Genomic DNA, 24,637 nt, shown 5'->3' on the forward strand with positions numbered 1-24,637 from the left:
ATATATACATACACACACACACATATATTTGTGTGTGTGTGTGTGTGTGTGTGTGTATATATATATATATGTATATATTTGTATATGTATATATTTGATGACTATTTATTTCAGGGATAGTAAATAGGTTTTATATCCCATGTCAACTCCAGCCAGTTGTCAGTGATGCCTGGAACATTTTTTAAAAAGGATTTGCTGCAGCCCTCGGTTCAGCACACAAAAAAAGCAGTGATCTACCAGTGTTGGATGCCACTGTAGGGGAAGAGTAGTGGAGTCTGCCCATCAGGCCTCTAAACACACCTTTATATGCACCATTTCCATCTCCATGACCACTCACCACTCTCCCAGGTAGAAACCAGTATCCCCATTTTATAGGTGAGGAAACAGAGGATCAGAAATGTAAAGTAATACAACAAAACCTATTATATAGTAAATATGCATCCAAGCAAGACCCTGACCTGGTCTGTTACTATCATCTCATCAAGCTTAACACTAAAAAGGACCTTTTAGAATCTACATGGTTCACTTTCTCCACTTAACAAATGAGAAGACTCAAGGCCAGACATATTAAGGACTTGCCCAAGGACACACACTGGTTGGCATGCAAAGCCAAGGCTAGAGCTAGGGCTCCAGACCCTCCTCCAGAGCAGACAACACTGCTGCTTCTACACACTGGAAGCTGCCCTCCCCACACTCCTCAGAGTGCGGTTTGCCTCTCCTCCAGCTGCTGGCAGAGAAGCTGTTGCTGGACCCTGCTTCCACTCATTCCTGCTTTACTCTGCTCCTGATTCCCTTGGAGGCCTTGGTTGTTGAGCTGAGGAGGCTACAAAGGGCACTAGAGCAGCTGCCGTTCAGCACAGGCATTACAAGGAACCCTTGCAGATCCAGCGTCTGCAAAGGTGGGGTGTGAGCAGGTGCCTGCAAAGGGTCGGTAGGTGGAATCATGGAAGAAAAGCAAAAGACTATGAGAAAGGATTCTCCACATTACTGCTGTTTCTTTTCTCTTAATACAACATATATTTTCATGCATTAAATGTTCCCCATGAAAATCTTTTCAGTAGGTTACATTGACAATGTTTGGTGTCAGTGCTTCCTATGCAAATTATAAGCAAATTTAGTCCCTTGTTAGCTTTCTTTTTTCCAAATCATTTTTTATATAATTTCAAGGTCACTCACTGTCCCATTCTCAGTGGCCCACGCTCACATTGCAGCTACTAACAGTAGCTTAGCCAAAGGCACCTTGGAAAGTTTCCAATTCACTGTTTGTCTTGGCAAGTGACCAGAGTTACAAGTAAAATGATCTTTCTGGGGAAAATTTTTAAAAAGTAAATTCCTGTTAGCTGCCATACATTTCTACCAAAAAATTAAATTATATCTTCCTTTTGGTAATAGCCCACCTGAAGTGCTACTTAAGTCATCTGAAACAACTAGCCTTCTTGCATAATTGAAGGTATTTCACAATTCATTTTTAATACTATGCTTTCAGTCTACTAAAGTGACCAAAGTATCCAAGCGAATAATCAATAATGGGCATTAAAATAGCTCATGTTTATAAAATTAGGTAGCATTACTTTCCTACAGAGATAAAAAGCAGCTCTCCGTTGCTCTGGTGATAATTCTGAGTGCCATAAGGAGAAAATGTAGCAATACCTATGGATGCCTGATGTAAGCCAGGCACGACCTTCAACCAGAGTAGTTCCTTTTGCTCAATTAAGAGAGCTGAAAAAACAAACTAGAGGTAATATAATGTTAAGGGGGCTGGTTTCAGATGATTCAAAAACTAGGATCTTAAAGAAACACACAAACAAAAATATACAAGGGGGTGATATTACAGATCACCCCATCCCTTGCTGGTGCCTAAAAGTTAATGAAACATTGGGTAAGGAAATAAAAATAAGGGGAAAATATATACATTTCTTTTCTTATTTTAATAAAATATCTCATTTCCCTAGAAAATTTTTGTAGAAATTCAAGCCGTGTTAATCTACATCCTACAATAGAGAACAGTCATTCCTTCACTCAAAATATTTGAAGCTGAAATAGAAAGTTAGGTAAGAAAACAAGAAATAAAAATGAATAATGAACTTTGTAAAAATTGAACTATACCTTGTATTTCGAAGACAACATCAGCAAGCATTGGTTTATTAAGGAAAAACTTGAGGGAAGTATTATAAAACCACAGAGGTTTTCTGGCTTGATAGGTTTTGCAGTTCCTCAGGCAATTAAACTATAAGGAAAAATAGAAATACAAGGGGGGAAATGTTATACAATATGCTTTAGTAATTTGCCTAGAGAATTTGGAAAACTGTGCTAAATGTCTAAAGAAGTAATGATTACCTACTCTATGGCATCTCTGATCACAGCTTTCACGGAAACTTACCCTCAAGAACTACATCTGCTACCTGTCAATGAGCAACACTGCCCTATGCAGCACTCACAGCGGTGAAGGAATTGGCTAAGTGAAAACTCGACTCTACAGCTGAGAAGCTGTGGGGTCCTGAACCCCCATGGGCTTTTGTTAGCTGGGAAACAGACAACAGTGGTGCAATCTCATATGAACACCTAGTAAAATATGTTTGCATATACAACCTGCTTGTTTATTCACTAATTAAGAAAATATATACACAAAACTTAATTTGTAATTAAGAAAACATATGTTTCACCTATCACACCATGTCCTACTGCTCACTAGATCCAACATTAAAACACCTGAGAGTGATGGATTAATTCATCTCCGTCTTAATCTGCAAACTTATAATCCTAAATATCTTTCCTGCCCACAGTCATCATTGCTGCAATCTTGATTATCAAAGGTTGCCTGCATCTATAACCTGGAGCTCTATAGAACCTGACCGATGGCCACACCTGTCTGTCCTCTCACAACTGCTAACTGGCAGGCTCCAGGAACACCATGTCTACCTGGAGGTTTCCAGCCTTCCTCTGCTCCCCGCTCAGGATTTGGTGCTTTGTTTATCTTTTCTGTGATCCTTCAGACAATCCTTTCTGCCAACCCCAGAAACTGAGGGCCAGCTGCTCTTCCCTTACCCATCACCCATTTCCCTGGCTGACGCTCAGAATCTCAGCCTGGGTCAGACTCTGACCCTCTGCTTGGCTAGGTAGGGAACTCAGAAAGCTTTATCCCTAAGAAATAATCAAGCATACAACTTTAGCAATAAGAATAAACGGCACCTACTCCCCACTCTGGGTTAATCTACTATGGTGGGAAGTTTAAATGTTTGGAGAGGGCTTCCCTGGTGGCGCAGTGCTTGAGAATCTGCCTGCCAATGCAGGGGACACGGGTTCAAGCCCTGGTCTGGGAAGATCCCACACGCCGCGGAGCAACTAGGCCAGTGAGCCACAATTGCTGAGCCTGCGCGTCTGGAGCCTGTGCTCCGCAACAAGAGAGGCCGCGATAGTGAGAGGCCCGCGCACCGCGATGAAGAGTGGCCCCCACTTGCCACAACTAGAGAAAGCCCTCGCACAGAAACGAAGACCCAACACAGCCATAAATAAATAAATAAATTTAAAAATAATAATAATAAAAAAAGGAGAACAAACCACTCAAAAGTCATAAGGAGAGTGTGTTAAAAAAAAAAATATGTTTGGAGAGAAGGAAAAAATGTTATCCTTCCTCCCAAAGAAGAACACACACTCCAGAATGATATCCATGAGCAAAACAGACAACCAAAACAGGATCATACAAATCCTGCTCTTACAGTCTCAGGTCCTACACACAATATACTTTAATACACATTGAAGGAACTCGTGGAGAGGGTTTGGGTGACTGTCACACATACAGGAGAGAAACAGTGAAAAAGCATCACCAGAACCTGAGAGCTAGCAGGGGCTTTAGAAATCAGCCAGTTTATCCCTCATTTTATAAAAAGCCCTGAGAAGACTTACTCAGAGCCACAGGTTATTTGTGGCAGACTCACAAGTTAAATGTTTACTTCCTGATTCCCAATACTCAATGAAGGAGAGAGACCCTTACCCCGAGAAAGCACAGGAAGAAACCACAGAAGAACTCTTCTGTCCTCCCATGCAAAGGAGGGAATTTAGTTCAATTTCATGGAATAATATAGTCCCCAGCTTTCCCTTCCCCCAGAAGAATTTGTTTTATTCTTGGTACTCAAGGGAATGACTGTGTTCAGAATCCAACCCGAGGAAAGGCTCAGGTTTAGAACAAAAGGCAACACTTCCATCCTAACCATTTATATCAAGCTTATGAATTTGTACATCATGAATATATGTAGATGCATTTCAGGTATGGATATACAGATTATGAATCTGTATAACAGATTTCCTTGTCACCTATGCCTTGAATTTTTTTTTTTTTGGCTGCACCATGTGGCTTGTTGGATCTCAGTTCCCCGACCAGGGATTGAACCCAGGCCATGGCAGTGAAAGCCCAAATCCTAACCACTGGGCCACCACGGAACTCTCACCTACGTCTTGAATTTGAAAAAAAATGGGAGGGCAGAAGTTTGCAGAGAATACAGATGTACATTTTCACTGGTCCATGAACAAGTTAATCTAGGGAACTTATGAAAAGCAGAATGCAAGTTTATGTGCACGTTTCTACAAAAGCATTATTTATTTGAATTAGATTGTAAGAGAGCTACCACCCTGCCATACACCTGTACAACTGGACAGCTTCTGTGTACCTACTTCAATGTGTTATTAAAACAAGAAAAGAAAGGTCTTGCCCCTTAATTCTATGTTACTTTGTTTAAAAAAAAAAAGAGAGAGAGAGAGAGAGAGATCATTTTCTCAATTAAAGAATAGTTGGGAGTCTTTATAAAAGTCGATGCAGTTTTAAAATATTAACTTAAATTGTTAATAAACTTAGGTTGTAGAATTGACAGTCATCTGTATAAAAATTAAAGAAATAATCTTTTTTTTACAGTTAATATAAACCTATATTCTGCTAAGCATTGCACACAACTTACCTTTTTTATCTACTGTAGCCAATTTGTTTATCACAGAATCTGAAATAAGAATACACTGGCTGAACTGTATAATGTAGTCATCTTAAAATTTAACAAACCTACTTTTAAGGCCCTTATAGACTCTGCACAATCTCAGTTACTAGCGCTTTCATGTGTACAAGTTTATGACCATATACAAAGTCTACATTTTTATAATCTTTCAACCTAATGTATAATTTAAAATCTATACTAGGTGAGAAACAAATCCTTAACTGTCTACCTAGTCAAACAGATTTCTTGGAACTCTTGAAAAAGACACACACAGAAACTGCCTTGCCCCTGAAAGCTGTTTGGAGTGAAATCGTGAGCAGTGAGAAGGCATCCCCTCACAGCAAGCTTAACTGTAACTGGACAAATTCAACAGCCCTTCATTCTTGACATAGATTGCATATCCCCAGAGCCCCAGGGGAATGTCTCAGAGAATGGAATTCACAAACCAACGTTTTAAAGACATGACTCATACATATTTGAATCCTTACGTGAATTAAAATCAGAGATAGCGAGAAATCATGTGTTTATATTTAAAATATTTAAATGGAAAAAGTATATACTTAAGGAAAATTATATATTATTGACACTCCTCACGACTCAGTATATTCATCCATAGTATATCAGTTATAATTCAGAGAAAGTCAAAGTAAACTAACTTACAATAAACTAATTTACCTTTCCTGGTGTTTTTAAAATGCATTTAACTTTCTCAATTACATTTGAAACATCCCCAGAATCTTTCAACTTCTTCCTGATATCTTCTTCCAATTCTTCCCACTGGAAGGCTCCTGTGAACAAATTAATATACATTGGATTTTCTGTTAGAGCAGGAATAAAAATAAATCTTTTATTAGGTATCCATGTTCCTTTTTTTAGTATTTTCTTTTAATTTTTATTTATCAAATATATATCTGTGTAATTACACTAAAACATTTAAACAGCTCTCACATTAAAAAAAAAAAGTTTGCCTTCACCTAAATTATTTCTCAAAACCTGGAGTCCTTCTTCCTGAACAGCTACTATCTCTTTATAGTAGGTGATCAGCTAGTGATAACAGCAATGGCTAGTATATGAGTTCCCGTCACAAGTGGTCCAAACCCAAATTATTTACTTGCCCTGAGTAAGAGGTAGTTGTGGTCCTTTCTAAGGTTGGATTTAATCATACTCATCATGGAGAGTAGTGACTGCTATCAGGCAAAGGAGCAGAATGTATCCAGAAGGTCTCATGCATTGTCAGGGTCAGAGTAGGATGTTCCATAGCCAAGTCTACAGAACCAACCTGAAGAAGGGAGCTCGATAATTTTCTGATGAGCTATACAACCATGACATTAGAAAAAAATCACCCCACCTGGTCCCTTCCTCCCTTGTTTTCACCCCAACCCACTTTCAAGCCATCTCTTTCTAGGCTCACTTCACTTCTCGCAGCCCCTTTTCCTCCGTGTCTTACAAAACACAGGGTCAGCAAAAGCTCCCCTTTTCCCCAAACACTCCTCTCACTTGGCCTACAGCAGCCTCCTACCCAGCCTCCCTGCTCCCGGGTGGCCTTTTCCCCATCAAATGTATCTTGTTATCAATGCTGATAAGTCTCCAAAAGTGTATTTTGAGATTACCCCTATCCATCCCACGGCTTACAGAAAGTCCTAACTCCTAAAAATATAACTCAAAAAGGTGTAGACACAACTGGGAGACCCAGTTTCTAGTTTTATCTCTGCCAGTAATGACTGGTGTTAATTTAGGCAAGTTGCTTCACCTCTCTGCATAACTCGAGATCCTTTTCTATCTACTCTCAATCTAGCTCTTCTGATGTTTCCCTTCATGTACCCAGAACTTTGCCAGATGCCTTCATGAATACTGGGGAGTGGAGAGGGCACAGAATAAACATTTACTGAACCAATGAGATCAAGCAATTGCAGCTAAGCTGTACCAAGGAGATCCAAAGCTCATCTGAAGAGTCAAATTGACAGTCCAGTTCCTCTCAGGCCTCATTACAGCTGAGACCTGCAGTACTTAGCATGTTTACCTATCTTTAAACTTCTCCTTACCTGCCCTTGACAAGAATGCTGACAGAAGCAAAGTGTAGTAGTTTTCCTCTTCCTCAACTAATGATTTTCAACTTAAAGTCACGTACTCTTTTCACAATCTGATAAATTTTTGGCTCACCACTCCCCAAAATTTCCAATGCACATACAGACATTGCAGTCTGTATAAAAATGTTAGGAGTATAGCTGATTCATTTTGTTATAAAGCAGAAACTAACACACCATTGTAAAGCAATTATACTCCAAAAAAGATGTTAAAAAAATAAAAAAGGTAATTAAAAATATTTTAGGGCCTCCCTGGTGGCGCAGTGGTTGAGAGTCCGCCTGCCGATGCAGGGGATACGGGTTCGTGCCCCGGTCTGGGAGGATCCCATATGCCGCGGAGCGGCTGGGCCCGTGAGCCATGGCCGCTGGGCCTGCGCATCCGGAGCCTGTGCTCCGCAACGGGAGAGGCCACAACAGTGAGAGGCCCGTGTACCACAAAAAAAAAAAAAAAAAAAAAAATATTTTAAAAAATGTTAGGAGTAGAAGAACCCCTTAGAAGACAAGGGACCCCAAATCAAGAAAATTCACTCTATGCCAGTGATTCTCACCTCTAGCTGTGCATTACATTTACCTGGAGATCTTTTATAAAATACCATTGGAGGAGGTTTTATCCCCAGACCAGTTAGATTAGAATTTCTGGGGCTGGGGCCCGGACATCAATTTTAAAAGCCTCCCAGGTGATTCTAATGTGTATTGAGAGCTGACAACTATTGCTCTTCCTTTAGACATTTCATCCACTATCAAAACCTAGGGTCAGGGCTTCCCCGGTGGCTCAGTGGTTGAGAGTCCCCCTGCCGATGCAGGGGATGCGAGTTCGTGCCCCGGTCCGGGAAGATCCCACCTGCCACGGAGCGGCTGGGCCCGTGAGCCATGGCCACTGAGCCTGCGCGTCCAGAGCCTGTGCTCCGCAATGGGAGAGGCCACAACAGTGAGAGGCCCGCGTAACGCAAAAAAAAAAAAAAAAAAAAAACAACCAGGGTCAGTGGCATGCAATAAACAGTGTATGTATGTAGTTTTGACTGTCTACACTCATGCATGTTAAAGGACAGCACAGATATTGTTTCTTAAAAGTAAAGTTATATTAACTAAAGAACATCTACACAATATATCTCCATTCAGAAGAGTATCTGAAAGAAAGCAAGCATCTAATCTAAATATATGGGATTAGTAGCAGGTAAATCTCTACAGTCCACCAATCTGTTTGAGAACAGACACAGAAAGATCCAATAACTGAAAAGGAAAGTAAGACTAGTTCATAAGGGCACTCTAATGATTGGGCTGTTTTCATAATTAGAAATGCTAATCAAACCATCTTTGACACTTAGGTCCTAATAAAGCAATAGTCAGACTAAGATTTTCTTTTCTTTCTTTTTTTTTTTGTGTGTGGTAATAACATTTAACATGCTATCTATCCTCCTAACATCATTTTAAGTACACAATACATTATGTTAACAATAGGCATAATGTTGTATGTACAGCAGAGCTCTAGAACTTGTCTTGCATAATAGACTGTGATTTTCTTTAGTTAACTTCTCAGAGCACCTATTTACTTAGACCCTTAGAGAGCATGGCCTACCCGTGTGCATTCAGCTGTGTTTTCATGCAGTGCAGAAAAATTTCAGGAACTGGAGAATACTATGCTCATTTCCACAGATTCATTTACTTTGGCAGCATTTCATTAAGTGATGTGAAATTCTAAGGGCCATCTGTGGCAGGAAGAGCTCAAAGCTAAATTCTTGAGGCTCTTACAAAGACTTCAATTCCTCACCATCTGAGATCCCGTGACTCAGGAATTTGCCAGCATAAAGACTGTGTAGTGTATTATAAGAATGTTACAATTGTACACCATTTAAGGATTACTCCTCAAGACCAGGAAACCACTGGCCTCACTTTTCAGATTATTCCTCCCTCAGTGTTAGTCATTAAGTACTCAGACATTATGCAGTGTTAGCAGTTTCGAAGAGGAAATTAACATATGCAAAACATACACACTTTCACTGTATCTGTTTGCTCAGAAATTTGAATAGGAAAATAAACAGCAGCCTTTATTATATGGGTAAAGTGTTAACCAGAGGATTAAACAGGCCCTTCCTAAATACAGGACCCAAATGTCCATGGTGACACAATACCTACAAAATTTCAAATTCCTAAAGGTTAAAAAAAAAAGAAGCATGTTATTTAAAAAGAATTAAGACAGTCTTTGTAATTTGGTTCATTTTTTTTTTTTTTATAAAGCAGGAGATAGGTTTAATAGGGTTTTTCAGCCCATGTTTTTACTCAGGGCAAATATTCCCAAGCACGCCCTGCCATGGAGTTCTGCCTGTGCATCCCAGCCCAACTGACGTGAGTACAACTGGCTCCTGTCCTCCACGGTTCCCTACATAACCCATGGGCAGGCCTGGGCAGCTGTGAGGAAACCAGTGTGTAACTGGGTCTTAAGACTTGTGCTCTGTTCAAAAGTTTTTAAATGTTCAACAACAATAAGACAAACAAACAAACAACACACACAAGCCTGGCCTCTTTATTGAAGGCTCTAAGAAAAAAAAATTAGGTTTAATATTTTAGTTTGCTTTGATTAAAAAAAAAATTTTTTTTTAAGTAACCTATTCAGAAAGACTAAAAGGGTAAAACAAAACATCAATAAACGCTTAGACATTTGAGAATGGGAATCTGGTTGATTTTTCTTCTCTTAAATTTTCTGCATTTTTCAAAATTGTCTTTACTGTGCAAATATAGCTTTAATGTCTTTTAAACACAGCAAACAATATCATTTTTGCTTGAGTCTAAGGTTATACTTTGTAAATAATTAAAGAATAATTAACAGGTACCTGCTGAAACATTTATTTTCCCGTTTCCCCAACCCACATCTGGGTCTCCCTGTAGCCCCAGGTCAATGGCCTGTGGCCCTGCTCATACCTGACACCACCTCTTGACTGGGTCACATACAAGCAGAGTTCAGAGCAGAAATGTTAACAGCTCAGTATCAGACTACGAAGCCTGTGCTCTGAACTGGTCAAGGGCTTGTAGCTCAGCAACTCCTCCCTGCCATCATGCCCCTCTGCCCTCTAATCACTATTCCCAGGCTCACTTAGTTTCCAGCCAACCGCTAAGCATTCATTTTCCCCAACTTCAGGCAGGGGCTACAAGAAGGCACAGACAGCTCCAGTTCCAGAGAGCTCCGCAACAGTCAGCCTTGCAGCTGACTCCATTCTGACCCTGTGCCCTGAGACTAATAACTGGGTTCCTCTCCTGGGCCTCTGGGCTGAATTCCAGGCCCTTATCTGCTGTGGCTGGTCCCAGTTCTTCCAAGAGCAGGTGCTGCAGCTACTTGTAGTCCATGGCATCAGCATTGCCTGGAGACTGTTGGAAATGCAGGACCTCATGCCCCACTCCGGTCCCACTGAATCAGAATCTGTACATTAACAAGATCACCAGGTGACTTGTATGCACTTTAAGGTTTGAAAAGCACCGGCCCAGATGATGGACAAGCCACAAGACCAACCAACTACCTATTGTCAGAATGTTGGCCTTCCTAAGGCTGAGCTCCAGAATAACAGGGCCTTCTGACTGGACTCCTGTCTTGCCTGCTCTATTCCATCTTCCCACCATCACCAGAGATGATCTTTCTAAAGCCCAGTCTGATCATGCATAAAATTCTAGATCAGCTTCTAAGGACAGCAGGAAGAGCTCCCACTGGCCTTGCCAGCCTCAGCTCCTTCCAGCCATCACCTCCCACTCTGTGCTCCAGCCATGGAAACTACCCGTGGTTCCCAGAAAACAGCACTCACCAAAAATTACATTTTCATTAATGCAAGTTTCTCAATATATTAATTCCTTTCAAAAAGCATTAGAGTGAACACATGAAAAAGTTATAATGGACTCTGGGGAAGGGGACTGGGGAATGAAGATAACTTTTTCTTTTCTTTCCCCCTTTTTTCCATCTGCAAGTATTAATTTTACAATTAAAAAAAAATAACTCCCTAGGAGAAAGACAAGCAGGTTCTGTCACTGGAGACACATCTAGCTATTTTATTGCTACCACATTAAAGAGGATAAAACTGACCTCAAAGTGTTTGTGTGCCTTTGAAAGTATTTAATGGATACTGTGGGAAACTTGCTAAATAATTTATAATTTCAACAGCGAACTCATTGAAAAGAAAAGCCAAACACTTCCTTCATGGTTCTCTGACATATCATTAAAGACATTTTTTTTTTCTTTAACATGTAAACATCTCGGTTTTTCAAAATTAGTCTTAAATTCTGAACTGTGAGATTCTAAGTTTAAACATAAAAATCCATAGTACTAAATGAAGTCTCTTAACTTATCTGGTTTATTCATATGATGATTCACAGCTACTAGAGTCTACTCACTAGTTCAACCAGAACTTACAGAGAAGCCTCCATGCTGAAGGCACTGTGCTGGCATGCTCTCTAGGAGTGGTTATTTATGCCTTTTCCAAGCCAATATTCACTGAACAATGGATTTAATACCTACCATCACATTCTACTCCAATACGTATTATTTTTAATCCACTTAAATCTGCATGCTGCAACTGTATTTTTCACAACCATTAATTTTAACTTTTAAAACTAAAAACAACCCAAATGAAAAAAAGGGAAATCTTAACATCAATCGTTTCAACAGAAGGCTACCCAAATTTTGATGCTAAATAATACTTTTTTCTTTATTTGCAAACTTTTATAAACTTGTCATCAATCTCCAGTTCTGAAGTCTAAAAACAGATCATAAATGTTTCTCCAGACACACTGCAGAGGAGGATCAACCTCAACCTAGTAATTCATCAGCACATGATTCCAAGTAGAAAAAGAAAATTAAAGAAGAGAGAAATCTGGGACTTCCCTGGTGGCGCCGTGGTTAAGAAACCACCTGCCAATGCAGGGGACATGGGTTCAAGCCCTGGTCCAGGAAGATCCCACATGCCGCGGAGCAACTAAGCCCGTGCACCACAACTACTGAGCCTGAGCTCTGGAGCCCGTGAGCCACAACTACTGAAGCCCGCGCGCCTAGAGCCCATGCTCCGCAACAAGTGAAGCCCACGCACGACAACGAAGAGTAGCCCCCGCTCACCGCAACTAGAGAAAGCCCGCGCGCAGCAACGAGGACCCAACGCAGCAATAAATAAATAAATAAATTTTTAAAAAAGAAATCTTCAGAAAATGTATATTTAGATGCTTACTTTAAAAATCACTTTACATCCATTCTTTTCTATTCTTATATAGGACACTTAGATGTGAGACCTTTAGTTCATCTGCTAAAATAATTCATAAAGAGTCTAATTTTTAGAATATACATGCTACTCAGTTTTTAAAAGGACAAGAAGAAAAACAATTGATAAGCTGAATCTTACAAAGAGCACAGTAAATAAAAGAAGTAAAGTCTAAAATAATCATAGCCAAAGTTGATCAGATCTCAGCTTGAACTAACTTTAGACTAACTTTAGCAACTGTTTCTAGTTGCTAAACTGAATGCAATGACCATGCTAACTTCTCTCCTCAATTCCCTCCAAAATCTGGGTCAAACAAACAAAACAAATGAATAAGTAGCTAAAGACACTTATTTTCATATATACTTGAAGCATTTTATTTCTTTAAAGTTAAACTGGACAATAAATTCTTGTATTTTCACATTTTGGAGTTTTTTAAAAATAAAATACTAACATAGCTGTTCAAAAGGAAAAGAGATTATTGTTTTTACAAGTAGATTTAAAACCAAGGCAAGGAAACTTGTAAAGAGACAGAAAGCTTGGGCCAATTCCTATCAATAAAGCAAATACTACTTCATGTATAATTGTCACCTCAGATGGTAGGAAGAAGAGAAATGTGAAACCAACCAGTATACCTGAGACCACAGGCCATACTTCATTTCCAAAGCTTATGATAATGTGCCAGAACCATTTGACAAGATACCTGAATAAATGAAGCGCAGAATGTCCGATAAACAAGAACAGAAGAGGGCATCTTTAACAATGACTCGTAAGGGTGGGTTGCCTGGAGACTCCTGGCTAGCACCTGGAAACGCAGGATCTCTGTTTATAGCAAAGAGATCCTGGGTAGTTCGGATGATACTGGAATCCTGAATGTCAGCAGGACTCTTCACATTGAAAAGCAGCATGAAAACATGGCTGACGGCACAGAGAACGATCTTGTGGGCCTCAGCCACTTCCTTTAAATCTGGGTTGTAAAATACCACATCCACGCACTGGCAGCAGAACAGCAAGTTATTTAGGTCAGCATTATAATGTGATGCTTCAGCCTTCAAGACAGGCATTTTTTCTGTTTCAAAGAAGAAAAAAAAATAATAAATTATTCTTTAGGTCTATGGGACCCCATCACTTCCGGTTTATTTTAAACACAACAAAACAATATTTTTTAGTATTATTAGGTTGAACTATATGAAGTTGCCAATATTTGGCCATTTTTGGCCTATAAAAGAGCACTTTCTGTATAGCTTAATCCAATTATGAACACATAAAAACTAATTATCCAGGGATTAAAACAGACACACAGAAATACTGTATTTACTTTGTGTAGTGCAAATGAAAAATGTACTAATGCCATAAAGAGCATTTCTCACTATGTGTGCCCCAAAATAAAATTTTTCTCCAAATACTGAATTTTAGTATGTTGGCTGTCATCATCCTTTACTTTCACCTGATAAAAAAACTCAAAGAGGGCTTCCCTGGTGGCGCAGTGGTTGAGAGTCCGCCTGCCGATGCAGGGGACACGGGTTCGTGCCCCGGTCCAGGAAGATCCCACATGCCACGGAGCGGCTGTGCCCCGTGAGCCATGGCCGCTGAGCCTGCGCGTCCGCAGCCTGTGCTCCGCAACAGGAGAGGCCACAACAGTAAGAGGCCCGCGTACCGGAAAAAACAAACAAACAAACAAAAAAAACTCAAAGAAATTACTGAATAAGTTCTGAAGAACCCAACCTCACATCTGAAGTTGTTTTCTTTCTGGGACTAGAAATGGAGGTGGAGGGATAAATTGTTAAAACTGCAGCTGTTCAAAGCTAGGGCTCAGAGTCTTAGACTCTACTGTTTGAAACCATCATGAACATTTTATTCTGATGCTAAAATTTTTTTTTCCTCCTAGTAAAACACTATGCTTCCCGAGAACCAGCTCCTTCCCCTCAGCACACCTCAGGGAGATTGCTGTCTAGGCTCCCTGAGTTCCAAGAGGGGATGTTACCTTCCATTTCCTAGCGTGATTGCTAACAAAATTAGATTAGCCTCCATCAAGGCAGGACCTCCACACAGAGGACCACACCCTAGGCCCTCATCATAGGTCCTAATTGTGAACTCTCTGCAATAGCTGTGCTGAGGACAGTGTGAGCTGTGAAGGGTTGCTTGAAGGTTATGCAACCATCTAAACAAGTGCAACTCAAACTTCTTCAGAAATAAAAATTCTTTACTCTAAAGCAAAACTCCTGTCTACAAAATGGACAACAACAAGGTAGGTTGGGGGCCAGGCTCTTTCTGCACTGTACCCTACCCAGCCTCCACTCCACTGCCAGAGGCACCTTACAGACCCTTAAAGTCTGAGAACAGTTTGAAAGCCACGTGCCCCAGAGCCCAGGATCTGTCCTTAGAACAAGTCAGCACCAGAACAAACGTGTACCCAGACTGGGTTATGCTCAGTGTGAACCCAGACTGGACCCTGGGTTACAATCAGTGCAATTCCACAGCTCTCCCATTGGAAGGGGTACAAGAAACAGCCTTGTGGAAGCTGAGGCTGTACTGCTGACAGGACACTCCTGAAGGCCCTGCCCACTATCCCACCTAGTGTCCCCAAATGAAGACCCACAGGAGAAACTCCTTTTAGTGCTAAATGACATGAAATGCTTTGCTTTCTCTGAGGAACTGGTATGTTTTCTCTTCTTGATTAATAAGAACTAAGAAATTATCTGTCAATGTTATTTATTTGGCTATTCCCCACTCCTCTTCTCATCCAGAAAGTACTTAAGGCTCCAGTGTTTGCTACATAACAGACCATGTCGCCCCTTTCACTGTGCACATCACGAAGTGCAAAGTCAATTTAACGGTCTATGTATTCACATTTTTTAAAACTTGGAATTGACTTCCTGTACAAATCTATACTTTCCTGGTTTGTTAATTTACATTCATTCATTCAACAAATATTTATCAAGTGCCTTTTAAAAATAATATCCATAATTAATTGATCTGAATAGAGTACTAGTCTACCACTGCTATCACAAAATTATGCAATAAATTCTGATAACAGTTGATGTAATTTTATTTATTTTTAACTATTGTCTTCTAACCTTGTATTATGAACATTTTCAAACATTCAAAAAAGTTGAAAGAATGATACAATGAGCATACATATATCTTGCCCTTAAATTCTATAATTATTAATATTTTGTCATTTTTGCCTTTATCTCTAGATTTTCTCTCTCCCTCTCTCACTCACGAACCATTTAAAAGTAAGCTGTAATCATCAGGATAGTTCAGCTCTAAATACTTTCACATTTATCTCCTAAAAATAAGGACATTCTTCTATTAACCACAATACTATTATCATACATAAGAAAATTAACAGTAATTCCATAATATCATCTAATTTCCTGTCCATATTGAAATTTTACCCAACTGTCCCAAGAACATCTTTTAGATGTTTTTATTGAACCAGGATCCACTCCAGTTTCATGCAGTACATTTGGTTATTTCTCATTAGACTATAATCTAGAACAGCTCTCTACCACACACACTATTTTTAAGAATCCATAGGCTCAAGTTTTTAAGACAACAGTCCTCAAAATGTCATCCAGGTACCACCTGCTTCTGAATCATCTGGGAAGCTTATTTAAAAATCAGATTCAGGCTCCATCCCAGTTTTACTGAATCAAAATGCCAAATGAGTCCTGAACACACTCAAAATTGAGAACAACTACTATGACTTGTGAAATGATCTACAATAAATATCAACTGAATGTCTAGACATTGGCTAATAAATGCACCTGGTTGTTCAAGCTGAGGTGGTCTAATTCCATGAAACGAGTTGCTCATTTTCCTTTTCTTCATTTTTTCACTTGTCTTCTGATTTAAGGCTTGAATCATAAAATACTCCAACTAAAACATGAATCAAATTTTAATTAAAGCTCCAACGAAATGATGTATCTGACATGATTATTTGTACCCCAAACCACATCTGCCAAGTGTTTTTAATGCCAGTACCAACTACGTGTATGCTTTAGCAAACACTTTTAAACAATTTGTTTTATTAAAAAAAGAAAAAAATCTTTCAAGTAGAACAGATTGTGCCTTGTCTAAACATAAATAAACTATCAATCAAGCAGGAACTGTATTTTCTCTTGAATAATCAAGAAAGCCAAGCAGTACAACTGTGTGACTGCCAATAACCATCTCGTGGGCAACCACAGCAACTAATACTAGAGAAATTCAAGGCAAGAACAGATCTGGCTCTATGCCACATATACCCATATCAACTAGGAAAGTTCACACGCACTCTACTTTTTTTCCTGAATAAGCTACTTTGAAATACATCTTTTATTTTATAAATTAAAAATCTTAACCACATGCACTTACATAGCTCTAGGCATATGAGGCCTGGGGCAAAAGTACAAATGGAGGCCCACATACCACATACCTAAATATTTAAGCGTTGTAAATCAAGAAAATAAACTGTTATGTAAAATATATTCTATCCTCCTGCTTTGACCAGTATGTCATCATTAAAGCCTGGAAGGCCAGGTTCAGATTTAAATTCTTAAGAGTCCTCGGAGTTTCATGCAGCACAGGGAGAGCTGGCCCCTAACTCCTGGGACCCAAGACCACCCCTCCTCTTCTCTCCCCCTCCTCCAACGCACACCTCCTCACCTGAGGAGGCGGGTGCATACAGGCGGACATCCACACCTATCCAGCCAAGCTCCATCCACTGTCCCCTCCCCCACTCCTCATATGCAGTCACCCCTCAGCCACCACTCAGGACTAGGGGTGCAAACACCAGCCATGCAGTCCACCTTCAGGAGGACAGACCCAGCAAAGAGGCCTGTACAGATCTGGGAAACAGATTCAGAGCCAGCTGGTCAGAGAATTCTGGGGTCCTGGGTTTGGGAGCATGGTCACAGCACTGTTCCACAGAACTCTCTGCTCTGTTCTGATGGAAATGTCCTACAACATCGGTGCTAATCATCGGAACAGTAGCCACTAGCAACATGTAGCTATAGAGTACCTGAAATGTAGATAGTGCACCTGAGGAACTAAATTATTTTTAAATTAATTTAAATATAAACAGCCACGTGTGGCTAGTGGCTACCACATGGATGATGCAGGTCAGGAAGGGAGCTACTAGCTGTAGTGGGCACATCCCCATGGCTCCATCAACTCGTGCCCTATGGGAAGGGCTGCAACTGGAGGAGGACCAGATAAGGCTTTCTAGAGCTCCAAGGCACATGCCACCCTGGCCCAGGTCTGAGGGTAACATTGCACAGCTCTTCCTCCCCGACTCTTAAACACAAGATAGTAAAATGCTCCTTTCACTCTGACATTATCACTCTATCCATATTCCTGCAAACACCATTGTTTCTTACACTCAAGATCCCAGCTGTACTTTACTATTCAAGAGTCTAAAACGAGATCTTTCTCATCTTATTTTCATATTCCCATTAAGTCTTGAGTTAGCTAAAAAAGGAACCACCAAGTTTTTTTCCTGACTTTGACCGCATCTTCAACTCTCATCATGCCTCCAACACTAGGTATTAGGAACAAAGAGAAACAATGAGAGAAAAGAAGAGAAAGTGGGAGCTGGGAAATGGGCAGAGCGATCCTGAGAATTTCAGGGTCAGGAACCTGGAAAGGGGAACCAGGAGACCAAAGGCCCCCAAGAGCTTCATCTTCTCCAACAAATGAAACCAAACTATCTTCCCCGACACACGCACAACTCCCTAGGAATTTCAGGGAAATGTAAAATTCTTAGAACAAACTAAGATTTTTTTTAAGCCACTAACAATATCATCAGCTTGACAGAAAAATTATATTTCACCCCTCTTTACCTTTCTACCCACTGCTCATCACTAAACAAATAAGACAGAAGATTCTCAGTCATTGATAACATCAACTGTGAGTGTATCTTCCTTAATGCTGTATTATTGTTTCTTTACATCACTGAATGAATAATAGCCATTTATATTTGACAGAAATCAGAACTATTATATTGGGTTCTTATTTTATCTTTGGTTCTTATTTGGAGTTGAGTAACTCTAGAACAAATGAAATTTCTCTGGTCATCTGTAGAAACCTCAACATTTCGACATGAATATATACAATGAATAGTCTGGCATACTGGATAAAGTACTTGATGAAGAGCTAGGGAACTGATGGAGAATCCAAAGTGCTCCCGCTTAATGTAGGATTTACTTTGGTTTAAGTCTCTTGTCAATGTTTACTAGATTTGTCTGTTGAAAGGAGTCACTCCTTAGAGGGTTGGAAAGAGAGTTCCAAAGTCAGTAGTACTTAAATGATACAACTCCACAGGTATTCCCCAAGGGCCGCGCAGTCCTAGTGTCGTAGGGTAGGTGCTGTGGGCTAAGGTGGGCCTCAAAATGCCTGCAAGACCCAATGGATGCCTCTGCAACAGAGCAACAGACCCTGGCTCCCCACCACCTGTCCAACAAGAAGCCATCTGTACAAGTAGTTCCTCTGGATATTTTTTGAGCTACGGCAAAATCAGGAGTATATGAAACCTTGCCGAAGCACACATAGTGAAGAAAAATCATTCTTCTCAAGTAGTAGACAGAAATGAAGGAGAACTTTCAGGCCCTGCAGGTTCAGGTTGCCAGGCTCATCAAGCTGTGTAAAGATTACTAAATCTTTTCACTAAAAGTGACAAAATGTCAGTTGCTAAACAGACATCACGGGTTTGTGTAAAGTGTCATCAAGTGGAAAATTCAAAATATCGTATTAGACAACAGATAATGTTTCATTTGGAGAGAGAAGTAAAATTAGAGTTTTACTCTGACAAAACCTTTTTTGTATTTGCTCCCGTTTTATTTCACAAGGTTAAAACTAATCCTGCTTTTAAAACTAAAGTTCTAATTGATGCTATGGAAAACAGCTAAAGAGCCAACCTGACAAATGACTCTAATTTATGTGACTGGAATTTCCACTTACCACTCCTCCAAAATATTTTCCTATGTAGAAGTCATCAAGGCTGTGTAGTTCCAGATAGGTGGCTCCTAGTTCTTTAGCAAGTTGGATCCCTTCCGTCGTACTGACACAGCTCCCTCGGTCTGAGGTACACAGTGGGCATGTGCAAGGTAACTCTTCTGAGAAAATGAATATGAGGAACAAAGACTTTTGAAATTAAACATGAAAAAATGTACCTAGACAACCTGGACATTAAACAGCAAATTAAGAGCTCATGCCAGAATCACAGTTCAGGGCCATTTAATATATCCACTATTCACTAGACTCTGAATAAGAAGTGTCAGTGATAACAGCAAGGTCCCTAAAATAAACAAGCTTTAAATGCAAGAAGAATGAATAGGACCTTAGAAAACAGAAGAATTTTTAAATAGGTGAATGACTATTACCAAGGCTATTATAGTAATTAGACCAATCAGACGGTAATGCCAGGCCTGCTTCCTTTTATACAACCTTGACATCCTGAATATCAATACAAAATCAACAACCTGACTGCCCACAGAAACCATGGACTGGTGCTTTTTTTTTTTTTTGTAATAAACTTTAAATATATTCACTAAGTTTGAATAGATCTTATACTTTTATTTTAATAGAATCCTCAACTTGACCTCAATCTCTAAGGCTGCAAAATTGCCAGTCTTTGTAAATTTCATATGAAGTATGTTCTTATTCATCCAGACATTTCAATTATTGAACTCTAAAGCATTCAACTGCAGAGATCAATTTCAGTCACTTTTTATCTTCTGCTTCAAAATTAAAAAATTAGGGGCTTCCCTGGTGGCGCAGTGGTTGAGAGTCCGCCTGCCGATGCAGGGGACGTGGGTTCGTGCCCCGGTCCGGGAAGATCCCACATGCTGCGGAGCGGCTGGGCCCGTGAGCCAGGGCCGCTGAGCCTGCGCGTCCGGAGCCTGTGCTCCGCAACGGGAGAGGCCACAGCAATGAGAGGCCGGCGTACCGCAAAAAAAAAAAAAAAAAAAAAAAAATTAAAAAATTAAAAACTGAAGGAATAAACAGTAATTACTCAAAATGTGAACTGTACCAAGAGTCATGGTTGTACCGTGTACAGATCTATGGCTGGGAAGGTTGTACATCAACCCACCTCTAAGGACACACCTTCATAACGCTAAAAATGTATGTTCAACTCCATATTCGTCAGCCAGCTTTGTTTTGTTTCATGAGATATGTCATTGTTCAAAAGGCAGCCAAGTCAAAAGGGGGTAAATCCGTTTCTAAAAGAGCATGTTGTTGTAGGCTGGCTTCCCTGAAAAGCAGACCCTGAGACGGAGACTGGTGTGCTGGAGGTTTACTGGGGGGTGATCTCGGGAACGTCTCTTCTCAAGGGTGCAGGAAGCAGGACTGGGCAGAGGAAGAATTTGAACTGCAATGCTATTGCAACAGAGACCTGAGCCATTCAGCAGGGGCCTCTGGAGCTTTGATGGCCCTTTAGAGTGGTTCCCCATACAAAGCTGGGCCTTTGTATCCCTACATCAGCCAGTAATGAAAGGAGGGCCGCCCTGTGGAGGGAGCAAAACCTTGGGCAAGTGGCTTCTATCAGCACAGGAATAATGCCTGGAAAGGGACTCAGCTGTTCATCAGTGGCCTAAAGACTAGGTAACTGAGGGAGTAAGTACAGTGGTCCTGAAAGGGCATTTAGGCTACTCCCCGCCACAGCATACACAACAAATATTGTACCAATGAACTGCACAGAGATGGAGGAAATGTATGTACACATGGTGTGCACACTAAGGATATTCAGTGCACGTGCATACTATACATGTAACATGCATGTGTACACATACACATACGACTTAGATAATTTAGCTTCACTGAAAGCATTTTGAGCTCAGAAACCATGTATTCACATCCTCATTTTGCAGAGGGGGAAGCTGAAGCTCAGAGAGGTTAACTGACTTGTCCGACTCTCCTTGTGTGTTAGAGATGCGGAAACAATAAAACTGTTACTTGCTCTACCTGATAAAGAGTCATCAAAAGATAAGATAAAAATTTAGTTTGAGTAGAAAATTATTAATTCCAAAGATGTGGTGATTTAAAAATGAAGCTTGGTTTCTCTAAATTATACAACAAATCCTAATCTGAGTTCCTGCATTTATTTTTTCTAAGATCATTTTTGGTTCAGAACAAATAGTTACCAACACAATTTAGCCTATCTTGAAAAATAACACATTGGTATTTCACATTCTTTACAAAGCCTTCATAAACAGTGCCTTTGATTTTCTGAAGACAGAGATCTTCTTATGACTACAAAGCTCTCCTTATGCTGATGGAATGGGGTGGGTAGGCAGATCATCTTATTAAACTTTATTTCTGGACAAAAATAAAGTCAGTAGTGTTTTGAGTGAAAAATTAAGAGAGCATAATGTAAAATAATGGCTAGGAAATAAGCTTGGTTTCAGGGAAAATCAAGCTAGTGTCAGGTTTAACCCAGCTGAGCGGGGTTTTCCATTGTGTGTAGCCACAAGCATCTTACCAACCTAGAAAGTGCCTCCTTATATCCAATCATTATATCTCCTCTATGTCACAGAAGACATTTTTTTTTGTTCACTTGCACCCAAAAGGAAAAATGCCTAGTCATTACATATTAGGTAGGAGAATCAATAAAACATTATGGATTAAATAAACCTACATTTAGCATTTCATCAGGAACAATGAGAAGACTCAATATAATCTTAAATTGTGATGCCTTCTTCAGGACTCACTCCTATGAGCCTACCTCAGAGTCCTAGAACTTCAGCATCAGTGTTATTCTTCTAGTTTACACTGTAGTCTTTTATTTTTTTTCTTATATATTATCTTTCAAGGTGTTATCACAAAATGTCTATTTTTTTAAAAAGCAAACACAATGTAACTCTGGAATTAAAATGAATGGCATCTCTTTCAAAGCAATGGATTTGAGAACCTATAGGGTGATTCTTACAATCTTGCCAGTGCTTGAGATTCTTAGAAATCCTTTGAGGAATTCCAGCCTTGCAATGTACTAGGCACTGTCAGAGCTCCAAAAAGAAAAGACAGGATGCCCGCTTTCAGGAACTTAAGGCTATGAATACACCTTTGTCAAGTCTGGAGAAAACTTTCTACTCTAAAGATAGATTCAATATTTAGTAAAAGCCAAAAATTTATTCAGAGCCAAGTATTATGAAGACACACACACAGTCAAGCTTGTCAAAACACGTATAACAAAGGAAAGAGATGAGACTGATTGTGTTTGCCGAAGTTGTTCTTAAAGGCGCTGGAGAGAGGAGTTACCAGAACACCACAGACTGCAAGGGATTGGAGGAGGGAGGAGCGATACGTGTCCTTGAGTTGAAGAGGCAGATTTAGCTTTGTAATTACAACTTACAAGGTCAATTCATTTCATCCTGTTCGTGAAAATGATCTTTTCACTTCTGTATATCATTCATAAAGCCATTCATTCACTCGCTGAACAAATGTTTTTTGAGCACCTACCACACCTCAAATAGCAGGGATATAAAGATACACAGATAAATGAAACTCATAGTCAACTGAGCCAAGACAGATACGACTGCAGACAATTATAAGTACTGGGGCTTGCTTGGTGGTGCAGTGGTTAAGAATCCGCCTGCCAATGCAGGGTACATGGGTTCGAGCCCTGGTCTGGGAAGATCCTACAAGCCGCAGAGCAACTAAGCCCATGCGCCACAACTACTGAGCCTGCGTTCTAGAGCCCACGAGCCACAACTACTGAGCCCACACGCCACAACTACTGAAGCCCACGCACCTAGAGCCCGAGCTCTACAACAAGAGAAGCCACCACAATGCGAAGTCCGAGCACCACAACGAAGAGTAGCCCCCGCTCGCCACAACTAGAGCCCGCGTGCAGCAACGAAGACCCAACGCAGCAAAAAAAAAAAAAAAAAAAAAAAAGTACTAAAATAAAGGTGTACAAAATCACCATAGGAACAGAGGAGAAGAAATTAACTCTGCCTGGGGGACTGTGAAAGGCTTCACAGAAGAGGGAATGATTTAAAGGGTAAGGATGAATTCGCTATGCAGATATGACAGGGGTTGTGCAGAGGGCCAGTCCACTCAGAGCATGACACAGTATAGCACATGCTGAGGCCTGAAGGTGAGAAAAAAGGGAAGACATTGCTTCCACTTTCAAGGGAGCAAGCTAAGCCCACACTGCAATCTCCTCTCCCTGCCAAATCACAGAAATCATGAAATAATGAGGGGGAGGGGGAAGAGGTAGGAAGGAAGCAAGGGATGGGGGAGGGAGAAAGAGAGAGGAGGAAGGGAGGTGTGCCCGTGCAGCAACACTCAAACATTAGGAGAGACTCTCATCAGCCCAGAAAGCAGGAACACCTGAGGGGCTGCAGGCAGTACGCACAGGACCACCAAAGAGGGATGCTGAGGCTTGGAGGACAGGTGGGACCTCATGCACTGCAGCAACATGTAAGTGCTCACTGCCTCACGAAGGGGATCGAGGAGGAGACCAAGGGCAACTAAGTGGAGGTTAGCTGGAGGACCCCAGCAGAAGTAGACAGGCCCATGGGTCCTAGAGCAGGCCAAGCCTAAGATGAGCCTGGAACACCTGTGCCAGAAAGCAAGGAAGGACTCAAATTAATTGGAGAGAGCATGAAGAGGCTCCCTCTAGGCAAATTTGGGGTAACTGGAGTATCAGAAAGAATAATGAGAAGAATAGATGATAAAATATTGAATTTAAAAAACAAACCCATGGGGGCTTCCCTGGTGGCGCAGTGGTTGAGAGTCCATCTGCCGATGCAGGGGACATGGGTTCGTGCCCCGGTCTGGGAAGATCCCACATGCCACGGAGCGGCTGGGCCCGTGAGCCATGGCCGCTGAGCCTGCACGTCTGGAGCCTGTGCTCTGCAACGGGAGAGGCCACAACAGTGAGAGGCCCGCGTACCGCAAAAAAAAAAAAAAAATCAAACCATGAATCATAGTGACTCTTTTTTTTTTTTATAGTGACTCTTAAAGAAAGATGTGGGAGCAGAGAAAAGGGAAAGCCCTATTTACAGAAGAATGCCAACTAATAAGTGTAGAAGGAATGATAGGAAATCACTATTTTGTAACCACAGTTATCACAACTGAAGGAATCATGCAAAATAATGGGCTTGCATTCTTTAAAAATGTCATGAAAGATACCCCACCCCCCCAAAAAAAGGCTGGGTGATTGGGAACTGTTCTGAATTAAAAGAGACCAGGGAGACTTGACAACTAAATGCAATGCATAGTTCTTAATTTCATCCTGGATTAAAAAAACAATAAAACCAGCTTTGGAATACGTGGAAAAATGTGAATATGGGTTATATTTTAAATAATAGTATAATAGGTAATAGTATATTTCTTGAGTGATGATTGCACTATGGTT

General features: G+C 40.6%; 1 protein-coding gene across 3 annotated transcripts in view; it reads right to left on the reverse strand.

The window, feature by feature from the left end:
• Positions 1–24,637, reverse strand: part of RHOBTB3 (Rho related BTB domain containing 3) — a 56,598-nt gene that overhangs the window by 18,667 nt on the left and 13,294 nt on the right. For all 3 annotated transcript variants that reach the window (XM_082620957.1, XM_082620956.1, XM_082620958.1), the window contains exons 4-8: positions 19,234–19,388; positions 16,062–16,173; positions 12,992–13,357; positions 5,655–5,767; positions 2,107–2,227 (exon numbers count right to left, since the gene is read on the reverse strand). In XM_082620957.1, the coding sequence (XP_082477083.1) occupies positions 2,107–2,227; positions 5,655–5,767; positions 12,992–13,357; positions 16,062–16,173; positions 19,234–19,388 (867 nt within the window). The remainder of the gene's footprint in view (positions 1–2,106; positions 2,228–5,654; positions 5,768–12,991; positions 13,358–16,061; positions 16,174–19,233; positions 19,389–24,637) is intronic.

This window comes from Mesoplodon mirus, assembly GCF_964341445.2.
Source record: "Mesoplodon mirus genome assembly, chromosome: 5".
NCBI classification, from domain to species: Eukaryota; Metazoa; Chordata; class Mammalia; order Artiodactyla; family Ziphiidae; genus Mesoplodon; species Mesoplodon mirus.